This window comes from Pteropus alecto, unplaced genomic scaffold (assembly GCF_000325575.1).
Source record: "Pteropus alecto unplaced genomic scaffold, ASM32557v1 scaffold98, whole genome shotgun sequence".
NCBI classification, from domain to species: domain Eukaryota; kingdom Metazoa; phylum Chordata; class Mammalia; order Chiroptera; family Pteropodidae; genus Pteropus; species Pteropus alecto.
Window position 1 is genome coordinate 18081063 of NW_006443570.1, and position 23701 is coordinate 18104763.

At 33.7% G+C, this 23701-nt stretch overlaps 1 protein-coding gene across 1 annotated transcript in view; it reads right to left on the reverse strand.

Moving 5' to 3' along the window:
* ATAD5 (ATPase family, AAA domain containing 5) overlaps window positions 1-20500 on the reverse strand; it is a 32315-nt gene extending 11815 nt beyond the window's left edge. The window contains exons 1-14 of the mRNA XM_006924978.3: window positions 20033-20500; window positions 15566-17481; window positions 14830-14938; window positions 10863-11027; window positions 10297-10423; window positions 9681-9762; window positions 7398-7582; window positions 6003-6160; window positions 5352-5511; window positions 4577-4906; window positions 3533-3629; window positions 2262-2341; window positions 1878-2017; window positions 1629-1779 (exon numbers count right to left, since the gene is read on the reverse strand). Coding sequence (XP_006925040.1) covers window positions 1629-1779; window positions 1878-2017; window positions 2262-2341; window positions 3533-3629; window positions 4577-4906; window positions 5352-5511; window positions 6003-6160; window positions 7398-7582; window positions 9681-9762; window positions 10297-10423; window positions 10863-11027; window positions 14830-14938; window positions 15566-17481; window positions 20033-20098 — 3766 coding nt within the window. The 5' untranslated portion in view covers window positions 20099-20500. The remainder of the gene's footprint in view (window positions 1-1628; window positions 1780-1877; window positions 2018-2261; window positions 2342-3532; window positions 3630-4576; window positions 4907-5351; window positions 5512-6002; window positions 6161-7397; window positions 7583-9680; window positions 9763-10296; window positions 10424-10862; window positions 11028-14829; window positions 14939-15565; window positions 17482-20032) is intronic.
* Window positions 20501-23701: the final 3201 nt, after the last annotated feature.

Below are 23701 nucleotides of genomic sequence, written 5' to 3' on the forward strand. Positions count from 1 at the left end.
ACTAAAATATTGCTATGGTCTCACCTAACACAGCATAAAAGACCTGAAAAGATCAAACTGTTTTTAAGTAACTAAACTGCATCCCAGAATAAAACACAAGAATAGTTATAGGAACACAGATATATCCAGCATCAAACAAGGTAAACTACACATCCAATCAAAATGATCGGGCATCCAAAAAAGCAGGAAAATACAATCCATAATTGGGGGTGGAGGAGAATCAACTGAAACCAACTCAGAAATGACATAGATGACAGCTATTAGTAGATAAGAACAATAAAATAGTAATTATAACTATTTCATATGTTCGAAAACCAGTAGGAAAGACTGGTCATGGTAATACAGAAGATATAAAAAACACTAAATTAAGCTTCTAAAAATGAGAACCACAATTTGTGAAATGAAAACTACACTGGATGGCACTGGCGGCATACCAGATACTACAAAGATAAGATTTGTGAACTTAAATAAATAGTAATAGAAACTATCCAAAATGAAAGAGAAGAAAAGGACTGAAAAACTGAACAAATAATTAGTGAGCTCTGAGAAAACTTCAAGTGATCTAAAATATATATAACTGGATTTGCCAAAGGAGGAGAGAAAGAGAATAAAAATATTTGAAGAGATGACAACTCTTAGCGAGGATGTGGAGAAAAGGGAAACTTTGTATACTGTGAGTTCAGCCACTATAGAAAACGATATGAAGGTTTCTGAAAAAATTAAAAACAGATTTACTGTAAGATCCAACAATTCTACTTTTGGGTATATATCTAAAGGAAACAAAAACAGGATATTAAAGAGATATATGCACTCTCATATCTAATGCAGCATTATTCACAACAGCTAAGACATGGAAACAACCTTTTTGCCATGTTGTTAGGTTGGAGAACTTTATAATGGAAAACAATTAAACTCATCAATCAATTTTAATATCACTAAAAGTGTGATAATCAGTCATTATGTATGTCCTGCTATAATGTTATAGGAAGTACACGGTCCTACTTATGCATGCATGCTAGCCCCAAAACAGAACCTGAAGCTATCTAATCAGGCCACAGATCAAACTGCCAGTTTACAAAAAACATAGGAAAGAGGAATATGTTAGCTAATACCATGAAGATACAATGGGCCAAATCCAGAATGTGAAAAATTTTATGACAAATGACCCATATTCTTCAACAACTAAATGATATGGAAAGAAAGGGCGAGGGAATTATTAGAGAGATTAAAAGAAACTTAAGAGACCTTAATCGAATATAAGATGTGGGCCTTGTTTAGATTCTTTTTTTTTTTTTTGGTATGTATTCTGATTTGAACAAACCATTTGAAAACAGAAAAATTAAACTAGACTGTATATTAGATCAAATTAAAGTATATAGTTAATTTTATTAGTTCTGATTATGCTTATGCTTTGTAAAAAGTCCTATAACGTAGAGATATCATGTATATATGGGTAAAATTAAATTATGGTCTTGAGATTTGTTTTAAAACAGTCCAAAAAAAAATTTTAAAGGCATGTGTATGTGTAGGAAAAGATAAAAAATGATTGTTAAAATGCTAATTATTAAAATTTTTTTCTTAGATATTATTTTTTCAAACGGTTATGACAAAGAAAATAATTTACTTACTTGGTGACTTGCCTATGTTGTAGCTATTAAAAAAACAAGGTTTTTGTGAGTTTACACCTTGCTTGTCTACTTGATGGGACTGAGTGGCTTCCTTCAGTTGAGACAGAATTTGTCTTCCACTGCGCTGAGAAGAGGCATTCACTTCAAATATCTAAAAGAAGAGTATATGAAAAAGGCAGAATGGTTTGTTTTTTTTAAATTCGAATGTAGTTAGTACATTATCATCGTTCCACTGTAGCTATTACTAACCTTAAATCCAAGCTCCTGAGCACAAGCATAGACCGCAGCAGTTTTCCCCACTCCCGTTGGCCCTGTTATAAGAACAGTATTGCAAAGACGATTCTCTTCTTCATCTGAACTGCCTTTGAAGTCTATTCTCTCTGACAGATCTGAAAAATTATTCAAATGCATACAAAATAATTACTTAGGCAGAAAAGAAATTGCTTAAGCAGCAATTCTACCTCACCAAATCCAATGATCAAATCTCACAAACGTCTTAGCAATATATACTGGAAATTTAATGTACGAAAACTAGAAAACCAAATATAAAATACCAATTAAGAAATTTAATAAAAGTTTTTAGCTAATCTAACTAAAAATTTTCAGTGAAGTGTAAAAAAAAACTCAAAATACCTTCTTGCTTCTCATCTCTTTTTCCCTTCAAATTTTGTCTTTCTTCCCATTCAGCTCTTCTTTTCCAGTCTTTCAACCAACTTACATAAGAAAATGTATGTTAATAAAAATAATTCACAGAATATAGATATCTTGTAGAGTATATTTTAAAATGATTTGGTGGGAGGAAGTTATGGCATATTGTTAGTTGTTAAGTACTTCATGGCGCTTCTGAATCGATAATTAGTAAAATATTTTTACATGAGCATCAGTATTTTAAAATAATTTTTGCCTAAATACACAAGATTATATACACATGGATATTCACTGCAACAGTTTATATTAGCCTCCAAGAGGAAAAACCTAGAAGTACATCAGCAGGGGAAAAATACATTAAGTGTGCCATATATTATGGCACACTTATACAGGAAATTAGTACACAGAAACTAAAAGGAACTTAGGTAGATTGTGTGATAACATAAAAGATGTCTAATATACAATGCTAAGTATACAACAGATTAAGTTCTAGTCTGGAGCTAGACTATCTGAGTTTAAATTCTAGCTCCACTACTTTCTAGCTGTGACCTTAGACAAATAATTCAACCTCTCCAGGCCTGATTCCTCATCTATGAGATAAGGACAATAGTATTTACGCTCATATTGTTCTAGGGATTAAATGAGCTAAGAACAATGCAAATGCTTATAACAGTGCCATGCTCAAGGTGTTAAACTCTTATTATGAGTTGCAATTCCTTATAAGAAATCCTTTGGAGTAGGTGAGTTTTAGAATTCAGAATTTTTCAGATATTAGAAAGGTAATTTAGTACATATACCATATATCACATAACATCCCTAAAGAGGTCTGTGGCAGTACATCCATACTCACTTACTATTTCTATTTTTTAAAAAATGTATGAACTCGTACTAGGTGAGATCAATTAAGACAATAAACTTTGTGTAATAAAGTTGATAAACTTTCAGTTTTCAGAACTTTTTGGATGTGGGAATCATAGACAAAAGATTATGGAAGTGAATTAGTAGTATTATGATCCCATTTGTTAGGAAGGAAAAAATATAAGGATAAAATTTTTTCTAGAAGGTTTTATAAGGAACCTTTAATAATACATTTACCTCTACGGAAAAGAGAAGGATACTTACTTTTCACTTAAAATTCCTTTAAAAAATTTTTAAAGATTGTGCTATGCATTACTTTATAATTTCTAGATTTTAGAATGAAATAATAAAACTAGATTCATAAAGTATTTCTCAATTTCTTTATAAATATTACCAACCTATGTAACTTTTTTATAGCTAGTTCATTGCCTATGAGTTCATTGGAGTTCTGAGGTTGATACTTTTCAGTCCAAAGCATGTCTTCAGTTCCAGAATCTAAAGCAAAAAATACATATTAAAGTATTTGCTCTCTGACATAAGCATATTTTCTTAGACATTTATATTATTGTTTCATGTAATAATAACTATTTATACAAATACATATTTATAAAATGCCAAAAAGTCAATTTCAAAACAATATTACATTTAAAATTCTTTACATCAAATGCCTCCTTAAAAACCAACCACCATAAAGTCTCATGACAGTAAGATTTAAAAGTACACATTTAAATTTTAATAACCACTCAAGAATAATAGAAATGTGAAAAATAATTAGTACCATAAAAAATATCTAAAGAAAAAAGACAGGATAATTTTAGTGGAGGCTCTTTTGAAAACTGGAAAGAAATGTTCAAGTGTCCAACCAAGTCATCCTCAGTAAGTAAAGATATATATTGTAGTCCCCACTGAGAATAAGGAATGTTATAAAGGTGCCAATTTACTCCAAATTAATCTAATCTATAAACTAATGTAAAATCAAAACTCTAATGAGATTTATGGGGGTAAGGGAAACTATAGTTCATTTAGTAGAGCAGATGATGAAAACTGTCTTTAAAAATGATGAGAGACTTGTTGTACAAATATCAAAACATACTCTGAAGCTACATAGATGATTAATCAATTCAACAGGATACTTTGGAAATGCTGGGTAACCTGAATGGGAACATGTCAGAGATGTGAGAGACAGGTGTCAAATAATATGTATAGTATTATCCCTGTTTTTTAAAAAAGCATATGTATTTATGGAAGTACAGAAAAATCAAAGACTAAACACCAATTTGTTACATGTGACCTGTAAGACTAATTGGTTAAGGTTTCTACTTCTTATTTTATACATATATATTACTTGAATGTTGCAATAAGCATATATGAAGAGAAAGGGGAAGTGAAAGGTTAAAAAAAAAAAATAAGTTCCAGGACCAGAGAGAGAAACTCTAATTTACCAAGAACAGAAGATATTTCTGATACAGACTCTTTGTCATCATCTATTATCAGAGTATCAGAATCTTCTACTTTTTCTGTTTCCACTTTACATGTTGTCCTCAAAGCAGTTTGTTTCTTCCTGGATGTTTTAAAATATAGACCTCTGGAAGAATCTAGCTTTATTTCAGTGGAGTTGTTTCTTTTGTCAAGTTCTTTTGGTTTTCCATTTATCTTTTTTGAACTTTCTGAATACTCATTTGGTTTCTTTCTTTTTGACTTATGATTTTCAGTTTCCACTCGTTTCCTTTTGGTTTCTTTTTGACTGACATCAGGCTCTAGTTGTGGACTTTCTATATGGGGAATAACAGAAATACACGTGCTTACTAATCAACAAAAAACTTTAATATCCAATAATCTTAATATCACTTCAAAATATCCAATAGTCTTGTTACTATAAAGTGAAAGGCAAGAATCAAATGTGGCATACTGAAAGCAAGCTGAATATTTTGTTTTTTAGACTGCCTTTGTATATTAGTTCAAATCATCTCATATAAAGCTTTCAAGTGAACTATTAATATTTTTAACATTAATATTTTAACTACAGCTGTCTTTAGGTTGGCATTTCTGGAAGCAGGCTAGGGCTAACATTGTATTGCACAAGATGCTTTCCTTCAGTTTCCTCCCTGCCAACCACAAACGATCTTCTCTTTGTTATGACCACTTCCATGGGTTGATGACTGCCTTAGTGTTTTCAAAAGTGAAATGTTAAAGTAAATGATAATAATTATTACTAACCTTGTTTATGATGACATTCAGAGGGTACTTGTTGCTCAGTTCGTTTTTTTAGAAACAAAGGAAAATATTTCTTCAAAGAAAATTCAGGATTTGACCACTTAATTTCCTCCAGCAAAAGGTTTCTTACTTCTTCAGTAAAATCTTTCCTTTTCCCCATAAACTGAAATAAAGAATAACATGTTTAATAATAGAGCCACATCATTTATTAACATTAAGCACAGTACTACCAACTTTCTGTCCATGTCAATATCAATGTAACTAAACTTAGTTACTAAATGTAACCTTGATGGGAATGTCACTGAATACAACCTTGATGGCAAAGGTGCATTTGCACAGTTTTTGAAGGACTTAGTTCATCTTTCTATTGTTTTGTTTCAACTAATTGTACTTTACATATTTATTATGTTATAAAGTACCTAAATGTGCTATATAATGTCATCTTCTTTTAAAACTGGCTATCATTAATGCATAAAATGTTTTTATAACTCTATGTATGCATTCGAAAGAAATGCATACTTCAACTGGGATTTATATTTTAAAACTAGACTCTAGAAAAAAATGAACTTTAGGCTATGATAGTAGATATCCAATTTTTTTCCTTTGAAAGATGTGACGGAAACACCTATAATGGATGAGCTCTCTAATACTTACCCCAATAGCTGAATTATTACTTTTCAAATTTGAATTCAATGTTGAAAATTCACCAAGAGCAATAACACATTTCGAGAGATCTATTACTTTAGTATTCAGTTCTTTAAGTTTAAGTAAGAGAGGACAAGTAGGTGGTTTCAAATGCCACAAATGGCACCCTAAAAAACAAAAAATTTGTCTTTATTACTTTCATATACATACTCTCCATTTATCAAATGTCAAATATGTAAACATGAAAAGACTTAACAACTACATAGTTAATACAAAAGTACCAAAACTCAGATGAGTACAAAGGAACAAAATCCTCACCTCCAACAAATACAGTTAATAAAAATTACCTCGTCTTTCCTCCCAATTGTTACAAATAAGCAAATATTAGCAAATTTTCTTTTTAAATCTACCTTGCTACCCAGAGTAAAAATTTCAGGGTCAGTTAGCATCCTGGTTTAAAATTTAATCTTTAAGGTTCTAAGAGAGAGAAGTTCTCTCTGTGCTTGCCTCATCTGCTCATCTACAAAGAGACATGCTAAGTTTTACAGTAGCACTCCTGTGAAAATGAGTTTATCAAAATCAGGGAAGAAAAGCATAACTAATTTCTATAGTCGAACATACTATTAGAAAACACTATATAAAGCTGAACTAGTAAAAAATAACTGAATGGCCAGTGGCAGAGATGCGAAAAAAAGAAAAGTAGAATATTATTACAAAGACTGGCTGGAAGTTCTCCACACAAATGAGAGGCTGAACAAACCTAAAAAAGTACAAAGGTCAGAAACACAAAAGAAAAGAAAGAATAGAACATAGTGTATATTTCGTAATAGGAGTGCACTAAACCAAACCACAAAACCAGTTAAGGAGAATATATCTGTTTTTGTGCTTACAAAAATAACCCTAGGTAGAAACAATGACAAAGTAAAGATATAAGGCTTTGCACACTAACTGCAATTTAAAACTATATAAGTAAAGACTGTGGTTGCTACAGCATTAGAATACAAATAGAATTATGATCAAGCTAACACCTTCCTATAAGAGGCCTGTGCTCACTCTTGTGCACAGTGCATGTGAGAATAGGGTGAACTACAGCAATGAAGCACTGCCACTTGTTACCTATTCCAGAAAATATACCAAAAGATAGGTATGTTACTAAACAGCAGAAGCTGTTGTGGAGACAGATTTCCCTTAAATATTCAACAGTAGCTTGGACAAGAACAGGGCTGGAGCTCCTATGAGAGATTCTTAAAGATCTATGAGTTTCAAGTATACAATATTATACTACAGCTTCTGCATGTTACATTCTGCGTTCATCACCCAAAGTTTAGTCTCCTTCCATCACCATGTATTTCACCACTTTTAACATTTTAAAAGTAAATATTCGATAATAATTAACGAGCTTACCATCATCTTTTTGTTGTACATGAATAACTCTCTGGAAATTGGTACTCATTGCATTGTACATATCTAACGCAGCAGCTTTCTTTGCAATTTGTCGTTTCAACAAATCTGGCAGACCACTCATTAGGAAGTCACGCTTTGCTTTAGCTTGCACATCACAATCCTGAAATCTTTCAGATGTATCTTGACTTTTTAAGAAAATAATGTGAAAAAGGAAAGCTAAGTTTATAAACACTTAAAAAGTTAACTATCTATAAAATATCTTTTAATTTAATTTGAAAAGATTTAATCAGCTATGATGTTAGCTGGTCAAATTCTTTTGCTTATCATAAAAACAAGTCTATCAGTGTTAAGTAATTAAATAAAAATAAGCATATATAGAAAAAAATGACTTCAAAGACATCCACAAAATGTGAACACCTACCATCCAAAAGCTACAATAATGCGTAGCAACTGGAACTCTCATATTTGTTCCATTTATACGATGGAATAATCACATGGGAAAGTACTTTGGTTTATTCTTATTATGTTAAACATGCACCTACCTAATGACAGAGCAATTCTACTTCTAGGTATTAACTCAAGAGAAATAAGAACATTTGTCCACATGTGTATAAGAATGTTCATTAGCAGCCTTATACTAGAAATAACCCAAATGATCATCAATAAAAGATAAACAAATTGTGGTATATACGGAATACTACTCAGCAATAAAGAGACTATTGATAATATTATCTTGACTGAAAGAAGCCAGAGACAAAAGTGTACCTCTTATATGACTTCATTTCTATGAGATTCTAGAAAAGGCAAGCTAATCTATATCAACAGAAAGCAGACCAGAGGGAATTGCATGGGATTATGGGCAGAGGGGACAGGGATTAACTGCAAAGAGGCATGAAGGAATTTTATTGAGTGATGAAAATGTTCTGTATCTTTATTATGGTAGTGATTACACAGATGTGAACATTAATTCAACCTCAAACCATTTATTTAAAATGGGTGCATATTACTGTATATACATTATACCTGAACAAAGTTATGTGTCTGCATACTGAGCAAAACTAGACACAAGTTATATATATATATAACTTTATATACATATAAAGTTTATGTGAAGTTCTAAAACAGATAAAATTAGTCTATAATAGAAATCAGAATAGTCGTAACCTTTTGTTATGGTGGTGGTGGGGATAACAGAAAAAGAGTAAGTAACTTTCTTGGACTAAAAGATATATCTTGATTAATGTATTTATCAAAACTATATGCTTAAGATTTGTGCATTTAACAATATATCTCAATAAAACTGAAATAGGAAAAAAATAACCTGAACCCATAATGTCCCTAAATTTGGTATTCTTCCATTGTACCATCTACTTACATAGACCGGAACGTTAAGTGTCATCCTTACACCTTCCTCTCTCGCACCTCAGATCTAATTAATTATCAAGTTTTTAAATTCATCTTCTAAAATCTTTTCATACATCATTTCCAACACCTGAGTATATAAATCCATCATCTCACACCTGAATGTCTGCATCCACACTAAGACCTCCTCTGTTCCACTCTTTATTCAATAGCCAAATTAATCCAGCAGTCAGATTAAATTTTCAAAATCCAAATGTCCATATTCATCCTGGCACCCACCTCTCTAGCCTAGTCTCACATTCCTCTCACCTCTCCTCTCTATGCTCAAGTCACACTGGCATTCTTTCAATCTTCTGTATTTACAATGTTCCTTCCAGCTATAGAGACTGCACAGACCATTCCCTCTGGTTGGAACACTTCCTTCTCTTGATGAATTCCTGCTCATCCTTCAGTTCAGGTGTCATTTCTTCAGCAAGGCCTTTCTTAACCAGACCAAAATTACTTAATATGTAATAGAACTTTGTATCTCTTTCTTAGCACACTGAAATATTTCATATGTTGGCCCAGTAATGTTTAATCATAGATTGTTTTTCTTCTAGAGTATAAGCCTCAAGCATATAAGATATGTATGTTTTGTTCCCCGTAATACATCCCTAGTACCAAAAACAGTGGCTGGTACACAGTAGGAATTTAAGTATTTACTGAATAGGTTCGTAATCAGCTTTTTGATATTTATGGTTTGCCTGTTTATTTTTCCACTATTTTGTCTGAAGATGGCCACAAAATGTTTGCAAAAGACCAAGATCTTTCAATTCAGTTGCAGCACTGTCAATATTGTCATCTTTCTCATCAATGTAAATTAATAAGTACAAAATACATTCCATAAAACATTTTGGCATTTAAAAATTTATATGGACTGACCTGCTTTCATCAAAACCAAGGATAGGATCAGCTGTTTTATGAGCCTTTCTGGTAAGAAATAAAGGAGCGACTTTCATTTTCCCTTAGAAAAATAAATACTTAGGTTAGTATTAATGTTTATCATCTCCACTAATCTCCAGGTACTTTCAAAATTATATCTTTTAAACTTTCAAAAATTATATATAATGATCTGGTCTTTCAATCTGACAAATCACTATCAGAATCTCCTGGAGAACAAACATTTTTTAAACTACAGATTCCCACAACCCACCTCTGGAAATTCTTAGCAAATGTGTCTAAGGAAAAGAACTAAAGATTTAACTTTTGTTAAAATTTACCCAGATGATTTTGATGATTAGTCGTCAGGTTTGGGAACTTCTAACTTAACTGAGGATAAATATATACAGAAATGCAATAACTTAAAATATGCTCAGTTACCCTTTGCAAAACTCTTCACTACATTATAACCTTACTTATTAAAATAGAAGTATTTAATACAATCAAAAGTTTACATTTTATAAAACAAGAGATTAAATTAGAATGAGAGCATTAGGAACAATATAATTACCCCCCAAACATTCTAATGTTCATCATAAATGTTATTAAATCTGATTACCAGGTACATTTTTAGGAGTCTTGTTAGGTTTTTTTCCTAGTACATCATTTAGACACTGAAGCTTCTTCTGATTTGTCTCAGGATGCTTTAAAGAAGTAGGACTTGAATCTATTATTATTACAGAGTCCTAAGACAGAATACGAAAAAAATGTTTAAAATGTCATACAATTAATGTCATTAAAATTTCAAAAGGATTACAGTGCAAAAGCTATAGACATGATAATTACATGAGCAGCTCCATATACCTCGCCATCATGAGATCACAAACTGAAAAAGGTGAAAAATGCACCATTTGGGGAGAAATTAATAATTTAGTGTGATTAGAGCCAAAAGTGTGTACATGAGTAAGGGAATTGTTTTGAAGAAAGGGAAGATGTAGTTCAGCTTATGAAAGATTTTGACTGAATAAGGATTCAGACCATATTTATAGACAAAGGCTTTTAAAGCAGAACTGAAAATGATATTCTTTCTACCACCTCAAGGCTGTCTTACAATTATACCTTATAACTTTATCCAAACAGTAGAACAGGAGAAAATTTATACCAATAAATATTTGTTATACTTACCTCTGTGTCTGACATTTTCTTTCTTTCAGGAAGAGTATGATGTCTTGATGAACGCCTTAAAGGTGTTGCTATTTCTTCAGCAGCTTTTGACCTGCTGATGTGTAAAGCTTTTGCTTTTTCAATCAATTGTTTTGCTTTTGATACATTTTTTGAAGTATTGATTGCCTAAACAAAAATTTAAAATATTAATTTAGATCACTGGCAAACACATTATATTTCATAATAGAAAAAAATAGAAAAGGGAAAACGATGGAGACAGTAAAAAGATCAGTGGCTATTAGGGGTTAAGGGGGGAGGAAGGGATGAATAGGCAGGGCACAGATTTTTAAGGCAGTGAAACTACTCTGTATAATACTATAATGTTGGATACCTGTCATTATACATTTGTCCAAACCCAAAGAATATACCAGAACACACCAAGAGTGAACCTTAATGGAAACTATGGCCTCTGGATGTGTTGATGTAGGTTCATCAATCATAACAAATGTACTACCCTGGTATTGATAATGGGGGAGGCTGTACATGTATGGGTGCAAGGAGAATATGAGAAATCTGTACTTTTAGCTCAATTTTGCTGTGAACCTAAAACTGCTCTAAAAAAAAGTCTATTAAAATATTTATAATAGAAAAACACGATCACAAATCACATTAAATAAAAGAAATGGTTATTCAAATCTTACCAAGGCAATTAAATTAAAAGGTGTCTAGTTATACTTGGTTTGCCTTTATTTCTTACTTGAAATTTATCCAGATAAATACAACTACGTTTGTGAAAAACACTCAGAAAAATGTCCATAGTATAGATTAGAATTGTTGGTTATTTCCCCCACCATCTTCATAGCATCTATTCTTTGATTTTAGTCACCTCAGGCCGAATCCTTTGGAGATATCTGAAAAGGTATTACATATGGAAAAGAGAACCAGATAAGAATAAAATCTGGTCTTCAGACCAGGCTCTGCCATTGATGTGCTAAGTGATCTCGTGCATTTAAATATTATCTTCCTGATAAACTGCTTTTCCATCTTCTGAGTTCTACAGGTTCTTATGTTTGGATTTCAAAACACACACAGGGCAAGGCGCAGAACAGCTTTACATTATATGATCTCTTTTAAAAATGACAGATGTCTATTTAAGCCTAGGATAAAGTCTGGAAGGAGAAACATGTAACTATAAAAAGTATATAAAACTATATACTTCTACTCTGTTTATTAAAGAAATACCTGCTGTTTGTTAAAACCTTTCAAATGTTTTTAAAAAACACATTAAAAAGAATAGGCACAGATATTCAAAACACATGTAAGAAGTTTAGGAATGTTATGGATTTGCTGCTATAGTAGGAGAGTGATAGATTTTTATTGTTCTACTAGCAAAACTTTTGGCAAGCTGATGAACCTACGGTCAGTTAGTATTCAAAATAATCCACCTAAATTTAAATTAACAACTCAATTATTGAAATAAACTGTTATATAGACATGTTTTAGTGAATGTTTGGAAAAAAAACACATATATATTCTGGCAAGTAGTATTGCTATTACTTGAAACCTGTGTTTTTTCTAATAATTTTTCAGATAAGTTTTAAAAATATATAGAAAAACACAAAACAGAAAAATAAATTTAAAATCAATCATAATTTTATCACCTCAAAAATAATCATTTCCAATACCCTACTTTCTAACCTAGCCACCTATCCTCTCAGCTCCTACGTGGTTACTCCTGACTACCCATGGAACCTCAGTCCTGACAGCTCTCTACTACTTCCCTGTTCAACAGCCTCTATTCCCTACCCAGCTTAGATTACACTGCATGTGATTTCAACCACTTTTAAAAATTTTCTCACCTTCTTTGGCCCCATTGTTCTTCTACCTAGAAAAGAGTTCAATCTGTCCTCCTCCTTTCTGCCTAACCTCAGGCAAGCAATTTTACCTGTGCATTCACCATTCCACTAAACTGCACTTACCAAGACTCCTAAAAACCAATGGACACTTCAATTAATATCTCACTAAACCTCTCTGCAGCATTTGACAATACTGACCACTCTCTCCATGAAATGCTTTCATGACATCAAATTCTCCTAGTTGTTCTACCAATTCAGGCATTCTGTCTATGTCCTTTTTAATGCTTACTATCTCTCTGTTGAGGTTCTCATTGTGCTCATCCATTCTCCCCATAATTTCGTCTACACTTTTCCTGCATCATCTCATCCATTTTCAGAGTTTTAGTTACCACCAATATGCTAATGACTCCTTCAGCTTTCCCTCTAGTTCAAATCTCTGCAAAGATTTAGGACCATGGATCCAACTGCTAATTATAGATGGTTCTACTTGGACATCCCACAAGGACCTTGAATCCATTTTTCCAAAACCAAATTCCTCATCTTTCTCCCAGACCTAGTCATCTTCCTATCTCAGTGAAATGCAACACCATCCACTCAAAAGCCAGAACCCTGGGTATCACGCTTGACTATCTCCCTAATACCTAGCATATAGTATTGCATTAAATAAATACTTATGGAATGAAAAAAATGAAGCCAGAGCCATTCTGCAAATATCTGTTAAAAGAGCCATTATGAATATCAGGCTCTTGGAAAAAAAAAAAAAACAATTTACCTTCATTCTCAAAAAAGCATGAAAAATCTCTCCCAGAAAATCAGACTAAGATTTTCTCCTAGAGCTAGTAAATGAGCCTGGACAAAGCTTCAGAAAACAAGACCCTGTAGTAAGAGGTTCATTGACAGATGATTAGTATGAGATAAAATAACTGATCTAAGTAAATTCAGATAAGGGCCCCAATTTGGATACAATATATTTTGAGATCTGTCTTGCTAGAAAATTTATTACTGAGTCACAATTCTAAGTAGTATATGGTACAAAACAAGGCATGGTTTTTCTAAAATAAAAGTTTAAGTTATCCTCCAGAATTAAACTAGGTAGAATAAAATATTTGACATAAAGTACACTTCAGAGACTTTCAACCTTTAGTTGTGGTATAGTCAGCTAGATTCTAGAGTGCTTTCCAATAGGCTAAGAACCATCTTTCTAACTACTTATAGCTGTGTGACTCTAGGAAAGTCACTTCCCAGAGTCAATATAAACTTCATGTTTTCTTAATCAATGAACTTGAAGTTTCTTCATCTATAAAACAGAGTTAAATTGTTACTCTATGAGATTAATGATATAAGTACTAAGCACAATGCCTGGAATGTGATAAGCAGTCAAAAAATAATAACTGTTAAGTAAAAACAAGAGATACCAACTTTCTGTAGCAGTAGGTTTTACCCAGGGATTATATAAGAAAAATCTTGTTGGCTTTACAAAACACACATACCTGTACCTACTCACCGTGGAAAGAATCCAAATTCTAATACTCTACTTTCTAACCTAGCAGTTTATTTCCCCAAAGCAGCTATTTATATATCCTACCTCTAGTTATATATCCTACTTCTCCTTTTACAGGAGTGGTTTTCAATTGAGGGTGGTTTTTTCCCCACTCCAGGGGATATCTGGCAATGTCCGGAGACATTTTTGACTGTCATAAATAGGGGAGATGGGTAAAGGCAAGGGTTACTGCTAAACATCCTCTAATGCATGAGATAGTCCCCTACAACAAAGAATTATCCAGCCCAAAATGTCAACAGTACCAGGGTTGAGAGACCCTCTTTTTTACCCTCTAATCTACATAAATAAACCAAACATTCAATCATGACCTATTGGAATGTAACTGTAACAACACTATTTGTAAGTAAATTATACTCTGTCCTCATCAACTGCTTTCATCTCACAATAAGATATCTTAATATCTTAATAAACTAGCTAGAGGAAACAGAATAAGTGAAAAGTAATATAGGGCTGTAGTTAACCGATCCATGAAATATGTGAATCTTCTTGTAGCGTATTACTTCCAATAGTAGTAGTTATTGTTTTTTAGGAAACAGAATCCACTTTTAGGACTATCTAATATTTCAATTACCTTTCTAGTTTGAGAGGTAAAATCTCCATCAGTTGCTTCAGATTTCTTGGATCTTTTCTTAGATTTCCTCTTAGATTTTTTGGGACTGCTAATTCTGGTGAATTTCATTCTGCACACACACACAAAAAAGATATTTAGAAACAGTTCCATGAGTATAATGTGTTAAGAACTTCAATTAAATACAGAAAAGAACCAACTAGGGCATCAATTTCTGGACAGTTCTAAACAGAAATACCCCATTTGTTTCAAACTACTGATTGAAAAGTAAGCCAAACTAAATGTTAAACTTAAAAAATATAAATTATTTAAAAAATCATGTACCTTACAGGAAGTTAGCCCCTAAGATCACTCTTATATTAGCCAGAACCAGCATGCAAGTATATACCTCATAGTGTATAGCCTAGTTTACCCAATAAAGTTCTAAGACTTACTTTTTAATCTCATGTTTGTTAAACGCACAGAATTCATATTTAAAGATATTTCTCCAGAGATTAGCAACTGTAATGAATAAGGATTTAGAACTCATCTAAAATATATCTAGAATTATTCTAAAATTAGGTCTGACTTTATATTAAATGTGGGAAATTTTCAGCATTTTTGAAACAATTTTTTCCTTATAAATCAGCTGTGTTCTTGAAAAAAAATATTCTCTAATACTTGAAGTATTTTCCTTCCCAGCTAACGGTATATGCATAATATTTAAGAACTTTAGAACAAAAACAAAACTTTACCTTACCTAATAGGGCTCTCTGAATCAGAGGATACTATTATTAATTCCGCTGTATATAAGCTATGCTTTTCTGCTAAGTTGGCTGCTTTTGGAGTGGAAGCCTTTACTGGACTATCATTTGGTGCATCTCCAGAATCTGTACCTCTAGTGATTATTGTAGTAGGCATGCTGCTACTTCTTGCAGATCTTCTGGTTGATTTGGGAGTAGAAACATTTACCAAGTTGTCTTCAGTATCAGCTTCAGAATGTATAACCTTATACTTAACTGGTGTGCTAGTTTTTCTTGAAGATTTGTTATACAGAGAGGAAATCTTCAGAGGGTCATCATTTGCTGTATCTTCACAAATAAGACTTTTACTGTTAAATAATAGTCTGTTTTGATAAACTTCTGAGGTTTTTTGTCTTAAACTCATTCTAAACCTATTTTTATTTTGTTTATCTGTAAAGGAAAAAGTTTTTTTCTTTTGAGTATTTCCCTCTCTATTTTCGCCTGGAGCAGCACCAGTATCCAATATTTCCTTATCTTTTTTCTTCAGTTTTTTACTTTTCTCCTTAGGAAAACTTCCTTTATCGGTGTGTGGCTGTGAACTGCCATTATTTGAAATCATTTGGATATTGGAATTTTCTATTATTTTTTTAGAATTATTGTCTCTTCCTTCCTCGTTTAAAGCTTTTTCACTGAGCTCTTTCTGCTTATCAAAAGGCTTTTTGACTCCATTTTTAAGTGCATCTGTTGCTGGCTGTCTAAATGCTTTCATAAACTGCTGTCTTTCTTCTAGAGTGCATTTTGGTTTCACACTTTCAGAAGTTCCAGCTTCCAAAACGGCCAATTCTAATTCTTCCTCCTGTATAACAACATTAGATTTTCTTTTCTGAATTGTCTGTTCATTCTCAGGGTCAGATAGACTATTTTCCAGTTCCAACTGCTTTTGTTTCAAGAAAATTGAGGCTATTTTTCCTGTCTTTTTGGGGGGAACAGAGTGAACTTGTGCAAGAACAGTAACTGTCCTAGAGAGGACTTGTTGGGAAATTTCACAGGTTTCTATAGCACTTATACAACCACCTTTGACTCTATCTTCAACAGTTTCAGAAGGAATGCAAATGGACATTTTAGAGTCTGATATCTGTTCCAGTTTATTTTCCTTGTGACTTTTTAAAAATTCCTCATATGAGACAGTTATTGTACCATCATTTAACTGGGCTATTTTTGTCATATTATTGCTAGAGTTTGCATCATTTGCAGTATTCTCAATTTCATTAATTGGGGAAGGCATTATCTGCTTAGTATCTTTAACATCTTTTTTAAGGAGAATTAGTTCCTCTGCCAAGGGTGAACTTTCAGATAGATCTATTATATCTCGGCACTTCCTTTTTCTCAATTTTTTACAATCATTTTTTGTGGTCCTTTGTTTAGGATTTACTTTCTTGGAACTTTTTTTGGTGGTCGTAGTGCTTGATTGGTTTTTGATATCTTGAGTACTTTCTGCAAGTACTTCTACGTGTTTCTTGTACAGTGAAACAGAAGTGCTACTTTCCACAAAATCATTATTTAAACTAGAGTCTTCTTTGCTATCATTACTATTAATTTGAATTGGACATTCATTTTCAGTTTTAATGTTATTTAATTGATGAGACAAATTAACTCTCTTTCCTCTCTTCTTAAACCCTATATTTGAGAACATTTCCAAAGGTATTTTAGAGTCTTTGCTGCTGTCAGCAGGCAATGGTGCAGATGATTTTATCTTGTACTCTTGTGTTGATTGAGTCTTCTCATTTATGGGTGAAGTCTTTCTAAAATAATCCAGAATATTATTGGATTTTGGTGGAGAGAAAACTCTGTCTCCAGTCTTCCCTATTGGTGATAAATACTTTGTAATTGTTTCGCAAGATCTGTCATCATCTTTCCTTCGCTTTTTGCACACCTATTGATTTAAAATTTAAAAAAGGCACTTATTTCAAGCAAAATAATACAAAACATACATTTTAAACCTGGATCTAATATTTTACATAAATGGATAAAAAAGGAAGGCTCCTTTAGGTGATAACATGATATATCAGAAAGAAAGCGAGCTTTAAAGTTAAGCCTACATTCAAATCTCAACACATCAAGTTATACACTTATAATTTGCACACTTTATACCATATATATTTACATATTACACTTCGATAAAAAATTTTAAGGCCACTCTACTTATGTATAATTTCTTTTGGCCTCTGTTTACCCTATAACCTTTGAGTAGTACCACTCACCTCACAGAATTTATAATGAACACATTACATAAAAATATATAAGGTCTGATGCATAGTAAGGACTCTATGAATGTTAATTCCATTCTCTTTTTATTTTTTAGTTAAAAACAAACAAATTTTCTACTTCTGAGAATTAGGTACATAGTGAACAAACCTAGGATCCCAAAATTTACTAATCCAGTAAAAGTTATGGTGAAGGACACTTACCACAAATAAAACAAAATTTTCCAGTGTTTTACTTTGTTATTTAAACAGTTACTGCCTGCCTCCTACATTATTACCCTCCTACATTATTACCCTCAAGGTGACTATAATGTTAAAAATTTATATTTCTACCAGAGGGTAGTGGGGAGGGGAGAGGTAGACAGGGTAAAGGGGGTCAAATATGTGGTGACAGAAAGAAATCTAACTATGGGAGATGAACACTCAGCATGTGTGTGTTCGCACGCGCGCCTTACTGTTAAAGTGGACAGATGAAACTTATTGGATTTCATTAACCAATGTCACCATTAAATAAATAAATTAAATAAATAAATAAATAAATAACAGATTTTTTAAAGCTTTTATTTCTGTTGGTCATAAATTAGCAACTTACATAACAGAAAATAAAATGCTTATTGGTTACAAAAAGCTCCATCAGTCTTTTCTTTAATTTTAACTTCCCTCAGTTCATTTGTTAGAATAAGTTTGCCAGAAAAACAAGGACATTTTTTAAGAGATAAGAAATGAATGGGGGCATTATACTTCTAGAAAATGAAAACATATTGTACAGCTACCATGATTAAAAGCATAGTACATTAAGTCAAGCAACTTAATTAAATGAATTAGAAACCAGAAAAAGACATAGGTATATATAACAGTGGCATTCAAGTTAGTGGACAAAGAAGTAGTTACTAAATGATATTGGTACAGATTTCTAATCATTTGGATAAATATGAAGCAAAATAAATTATAGACAGATTAAAATTTTGCGTTAAAATTAAATGGTAAATGTATTAGAAGGAAATGCTAAAGAGTTGTTAGTATTAATATTATTATTACCCTGAGATGGTATCAGAGACATAATACCATAGTCTGAAGGCAGTTCTAAGTCCAAGTGCTGGCTCTGACATCTACTAGTGTGGGACCTTAAATAAATTTACTTTTTCTAACTTAAGTTACTTTTAATTACTTTCTAACCTTCTCTCATCTGTAGAATACAGATAATGTATCACAGGATTAATATTAAGTAAAATAATGTGGATAAGCCCCTTACCCTTAAAATACTAAACAGTAAATATCACTGTGAAATAGGCTCTCTAAGCGGGGAACCAAAAGCAGGAACTTAATGAAAAGATTGATAAAACTGACCACACAAAAATTAAGAACTGTGTAATTCAGGTACCAAAAGTCCTTCTTCACACCTGAGACAAGCTGAGCAACTGCCTAGATTTAACAAACAAGTATCAGCATAACACCTATCAGCAAATAGACAAAATTTGATTCTAAAAAATAAGGAAGAGCCCAGTTAAACAGGCAAAAAGACACCTTAGCTCACCTTTAAAGGACACCAGTATGCATACTTCAGTTAGAATGCTAGCTTGAGATGAAAATGTATAAAAATATAGCAACTGTCTACTATAAGACTCTACTTGTCTATTTCAAGGCATTACAACCTCTTTACAACGACAGCTTAGTGTATTTCACTGAAACTTAGTGCAATTCATTGATGAACACATGAGAATAACAGTATGCCATGCCCGGATTCCTATCTGCAGTATATTAAGCTCTAGACAGCCAAAGTAAGCGATTTTTATAAAGTCCCTTGTTTGATTCCTGTAGTGACATTCTAAGTGGCATTCCTAGAACAGATAGATAGAGGGATGGACTAGTTGAACTTAAAGATCCTTTTCAACGCTAAAGTTCTATGAACTTATATCACGAACAGAAACTTACCCCGGGATTCTCCACATTTCTCCAGTCCAAAATATCAAGTTCCACCAGTATTTCAGGATCTGAGAACTGGTTATCTTAAGTCCTAACTTACCCGGCCCTGCAAAGATCTCACAATCTCAATGTTTGTCAGGATCTATCATGACTTTAAGAAACTACACATTCCAGCAACTGTTCCACACAATGTCACAACTGAGGGCTCACCATGTCCCTCCTTTCCCCTCATGGACTCAAAGTCGGGGTCACCTTTCACCTATCCCTGACAGACGGAGGAAGATAACTCAAGCTCACCTCAATCTCGTAGTCCTTCACCGGAGGGGGAGCAGCTGCCGCCGCCATAGCGAGGACCCCCACCATCTCCCTGCTGCCCGGAATCCCGGCTCCTAGGACCTTGTACAGCCCGGCCCCGCATGCCTGGAAGCCATGAAGGCGGCCGGCTCCCGCGGGAACGAGGAGCTGGGCCGCCGAGTTTGTCTCGGACTCCCGGCGCCCACCCGCCCGGAGCGGTCCGTGGAGGCTGGGCCCAGGTCAAGCGAGTCGAACGCGGGAAGACGCAGTGAGAAAGCGCGGGCAGAGGGAACCCTAGGGCGCGGCCGGTGAGCGCGGGTTGTCCCCAAGGCAGGCACTTCAGGCTGAGAGTTCGGGAGTGGGGCCCCGGCGGAGAAAGCAGGCCGAACGCAGATCCGACCCGCGGGCTTCGGAGGGAGTTCTTGTCAATTGGGTTTTCGCGCCGTCTGGAGCGCAGGGGGCGGAACTTAGGATTGTTTCTGGAGGCTGCGCGGACGGCGAAGCGAGAGGGCCAAAATACATCTCTGGCGAACCTGTTGGAGGCGGAATTGTCGCACCGCAGAATTTAAAACCAGCGGGGACTTGGAGGGTTCGAACTTCTCAAGCCCAGTGTCACAGGTGAGGACATGATTTGACTAACGTCTGTTAGTGACAGAATTAAAACCTTAGGCTTTTTACGCCCCAGGCTGACCCCTATTTAGAAGTGGAAATTTGAAAAATACAGAAAACGAAATAACAATTGATTACACTCCTTCCGCTCTGAATAAAATGTCATTTTGGCAAGCGTTCTGTCTCAAGATGCGCCTATTCGGGGTCCGGCGTTTTGATTTTCTACCATTAATTGAACTAACGAGGCATATATTCCCATGGATTTCGTTCTCGCGAGCAGCTTGGAGACCAAGGTCATCGCCTCAGCTGGTTTGATCTCCTCAGCTGGTTTGCTCGCCTCAGCTGGTTTGCACTGTGTTCAGAGTCGTTGCAGGGTGCCAGTAGTTTGCTGGTTTGTAGTGATGATAATCTCATACATCATTTGCATTGTTTTCATGGATTTGTTTAGCTTTACTTTTTTTTACATTACAGTTGCAGTTACATAAGTATAGAGTATTTTGATTGCAGTTTTAACTGAACAGTATGTAAGAGCTGAAAAAAGGTAAAAGGACACGTCAAATCATAATGAGAAGGCACCTGATAAGGTCAGGCTATGCAAAATGATATTAATAATTGATGTAATTGAGTTCATCTTGATGGTATTTGTTATTGTCTTGACAGAATAAAGGGCACAAATTTCTTCAACGAAATCAGTGGTAATTACTTTTTCTTTGAAAAATATTAGCCTTGGATAAGATTTTTCAGGAAGAGAGAGACTGCACTAAGCATATACTGTTTTGTTGTTTTGGTTTGGTTTTTTGATAGTTCATGTAGTGTAAGAACACTGCCCAAGGAGAAAATCGAGGAAGATGAGGAGGGACAGGAAGGGGTAGGGGAGGAGGAAAAGGATGTAAGGAGGAGAAATAAGTGAGAAAATTACAGAGAAAAAGGAAAGTCTCTTTGACTTCCACCCACAACTTGGTCTCCTCCTCTTCACCCTAGTGATAGCCAATATTACCTGTTTGGTGGATAGCATGGCAGCTCTTTTTATACTTTTACATACATATATGTATGTACAGAAAAGTCTTTATTTTTGTTTTTGTTTCTATAAAAGCCAACACTATAAATGTTACTCAGCAATTTGTTTTATTTCCCCATTCATCATTGTTTTCGAGAGCTATTCATGATGCATGGAGATCTGATTCATTCCCTTTCATTTCTGAGCATTCCATCCAATAATGCACATTTTATGTGTCCATTTCCTTAGTGGCAGACACTTAGTTTGTCTCTAATTTTCTCTTAGTCAATGACTCAATGAACAGTCTTGTCCATGTCTTTTTGAACACATATAATGTTTCTCTAGGATACATACCTAGAAGTGGAATTGCTGGGTTATGTCTCTAGCACCTTTTTATTTTTCTAAATCACCAAGCACCTAAACTGCATTGGATTATTAAGCATTTGCACTGAATTTATTTTTAGACATGTAGTTAATATTTTATATAACCCTTATTTAGGAGCTCATAGCATTTATCAATTTTAAATTAAAAGAGCTCTCACATTTATATACTGATTTAGCATTTTACAGTGAGCCCATGTCATTTTTGATTATCATCCCAATCTGATTAACCCCTACTTTAAAAATTACTTTTTTATTATCAAAGTAGTGCCTGTATTTGGTCAAAAAATATCAGAACATTACAAAACTTATGAAAAAAGCAGCTGACTTCTATTTCATACCCTAGTTCTATATCTCAGAGGCAGCTACTTCTGAAACTCTTCTAGCACTATAAATACCTCCCTATTTTTAAATACTACTATAACATGCTAATACAGCTATTTCTTGAATTAACAATTTAAAACAGTATTAATAAATGCCCTGTTACGGCGGTTAAGGATTCAATTCTCTTATAACACCTCCCTCAACACTTCCTCTCCTCCTACCTTCCCAACATAGTTATGTTATAAAGATTTGTACACTTTGGGGAGTGGTGAAAATGTTCCTTATCTCCATTATAGTAATGGTTCCACAGGTATCTACTCAGCTTTGTTTATAATAGAAAAAAAAAAAAAACTAGGAACAACCCATCAACAAGTAAATGAATAAACACATTGTGTTACATTCATACCATGGATTACTACTCAGCAATAAAAAGAAAAGAACTATTAATACATGAAACAACATGGATGAATGACAAAATCCTTATGTTGAGTAGAAGAAGCCAGATGAAAAAAGAGTACATATGTATGATTCTATTTATGTAAAATTCAAGAAAATGAAAATTAATCCCTAATGACAGAAAGCAGATCAGTTGTTCCCTGGGTTCAGGGATTGAAAGAGGGATGAACTACAAAGAACTGGATTACATGGAAACTTTGGGGAGTGGTGGAAATATTCCTTATCTTGATTATGGTAATAGTTCCACAAGTATCTACTCATGAAAAAGTTCATCAAATTGTGTACTTTAAGTATATATATTTTATTGCAAATCTGTTATACTCAATAAAACTGTTTTTAAAAAATTGTTAAAGCTGATTGAACTTTTTTAGCATGGTGGTATACTCATTAGTGAGCTGTACTATAGTATGATCAGGAAATGAACCAGCATTTTCATGGAGAACTTCTCAATGTTAACAGGTCTCTGAGACCAGTTTCTCCTGCAATCTCTTTGGGGACAGGGGTGTTTATAGCTCATGCATTCAGTGGAAGCAATGGGGAGGGGTCACCTAAATGCATGGGATAGGGCAATGGATGTGGAATATCTAACTTTAACTGATGTCTCCTTTTTTCAGTCCCATACCTCACTGTCATGTGCTGTGCTATCCATCTATCCATCTAGTCTATAAATACTATGTGTTAACTATGAACAAAGCAACTGTAAACAAAACCAACAAAAATTCCTATCTTCTTAGAATTTATAATAGTATACCCCACCCTGACCCTATCCATGGTTTCACATTCTGGGGTTTCAGTTACCCTCAATAACCCGTCTAAAAATAATAAATGGAAAATTCCAGAAATAAATAATTCACACGTTTTAAATTGCACACCATTCTGAGTAGGATGAAGAAATCTTGCACATT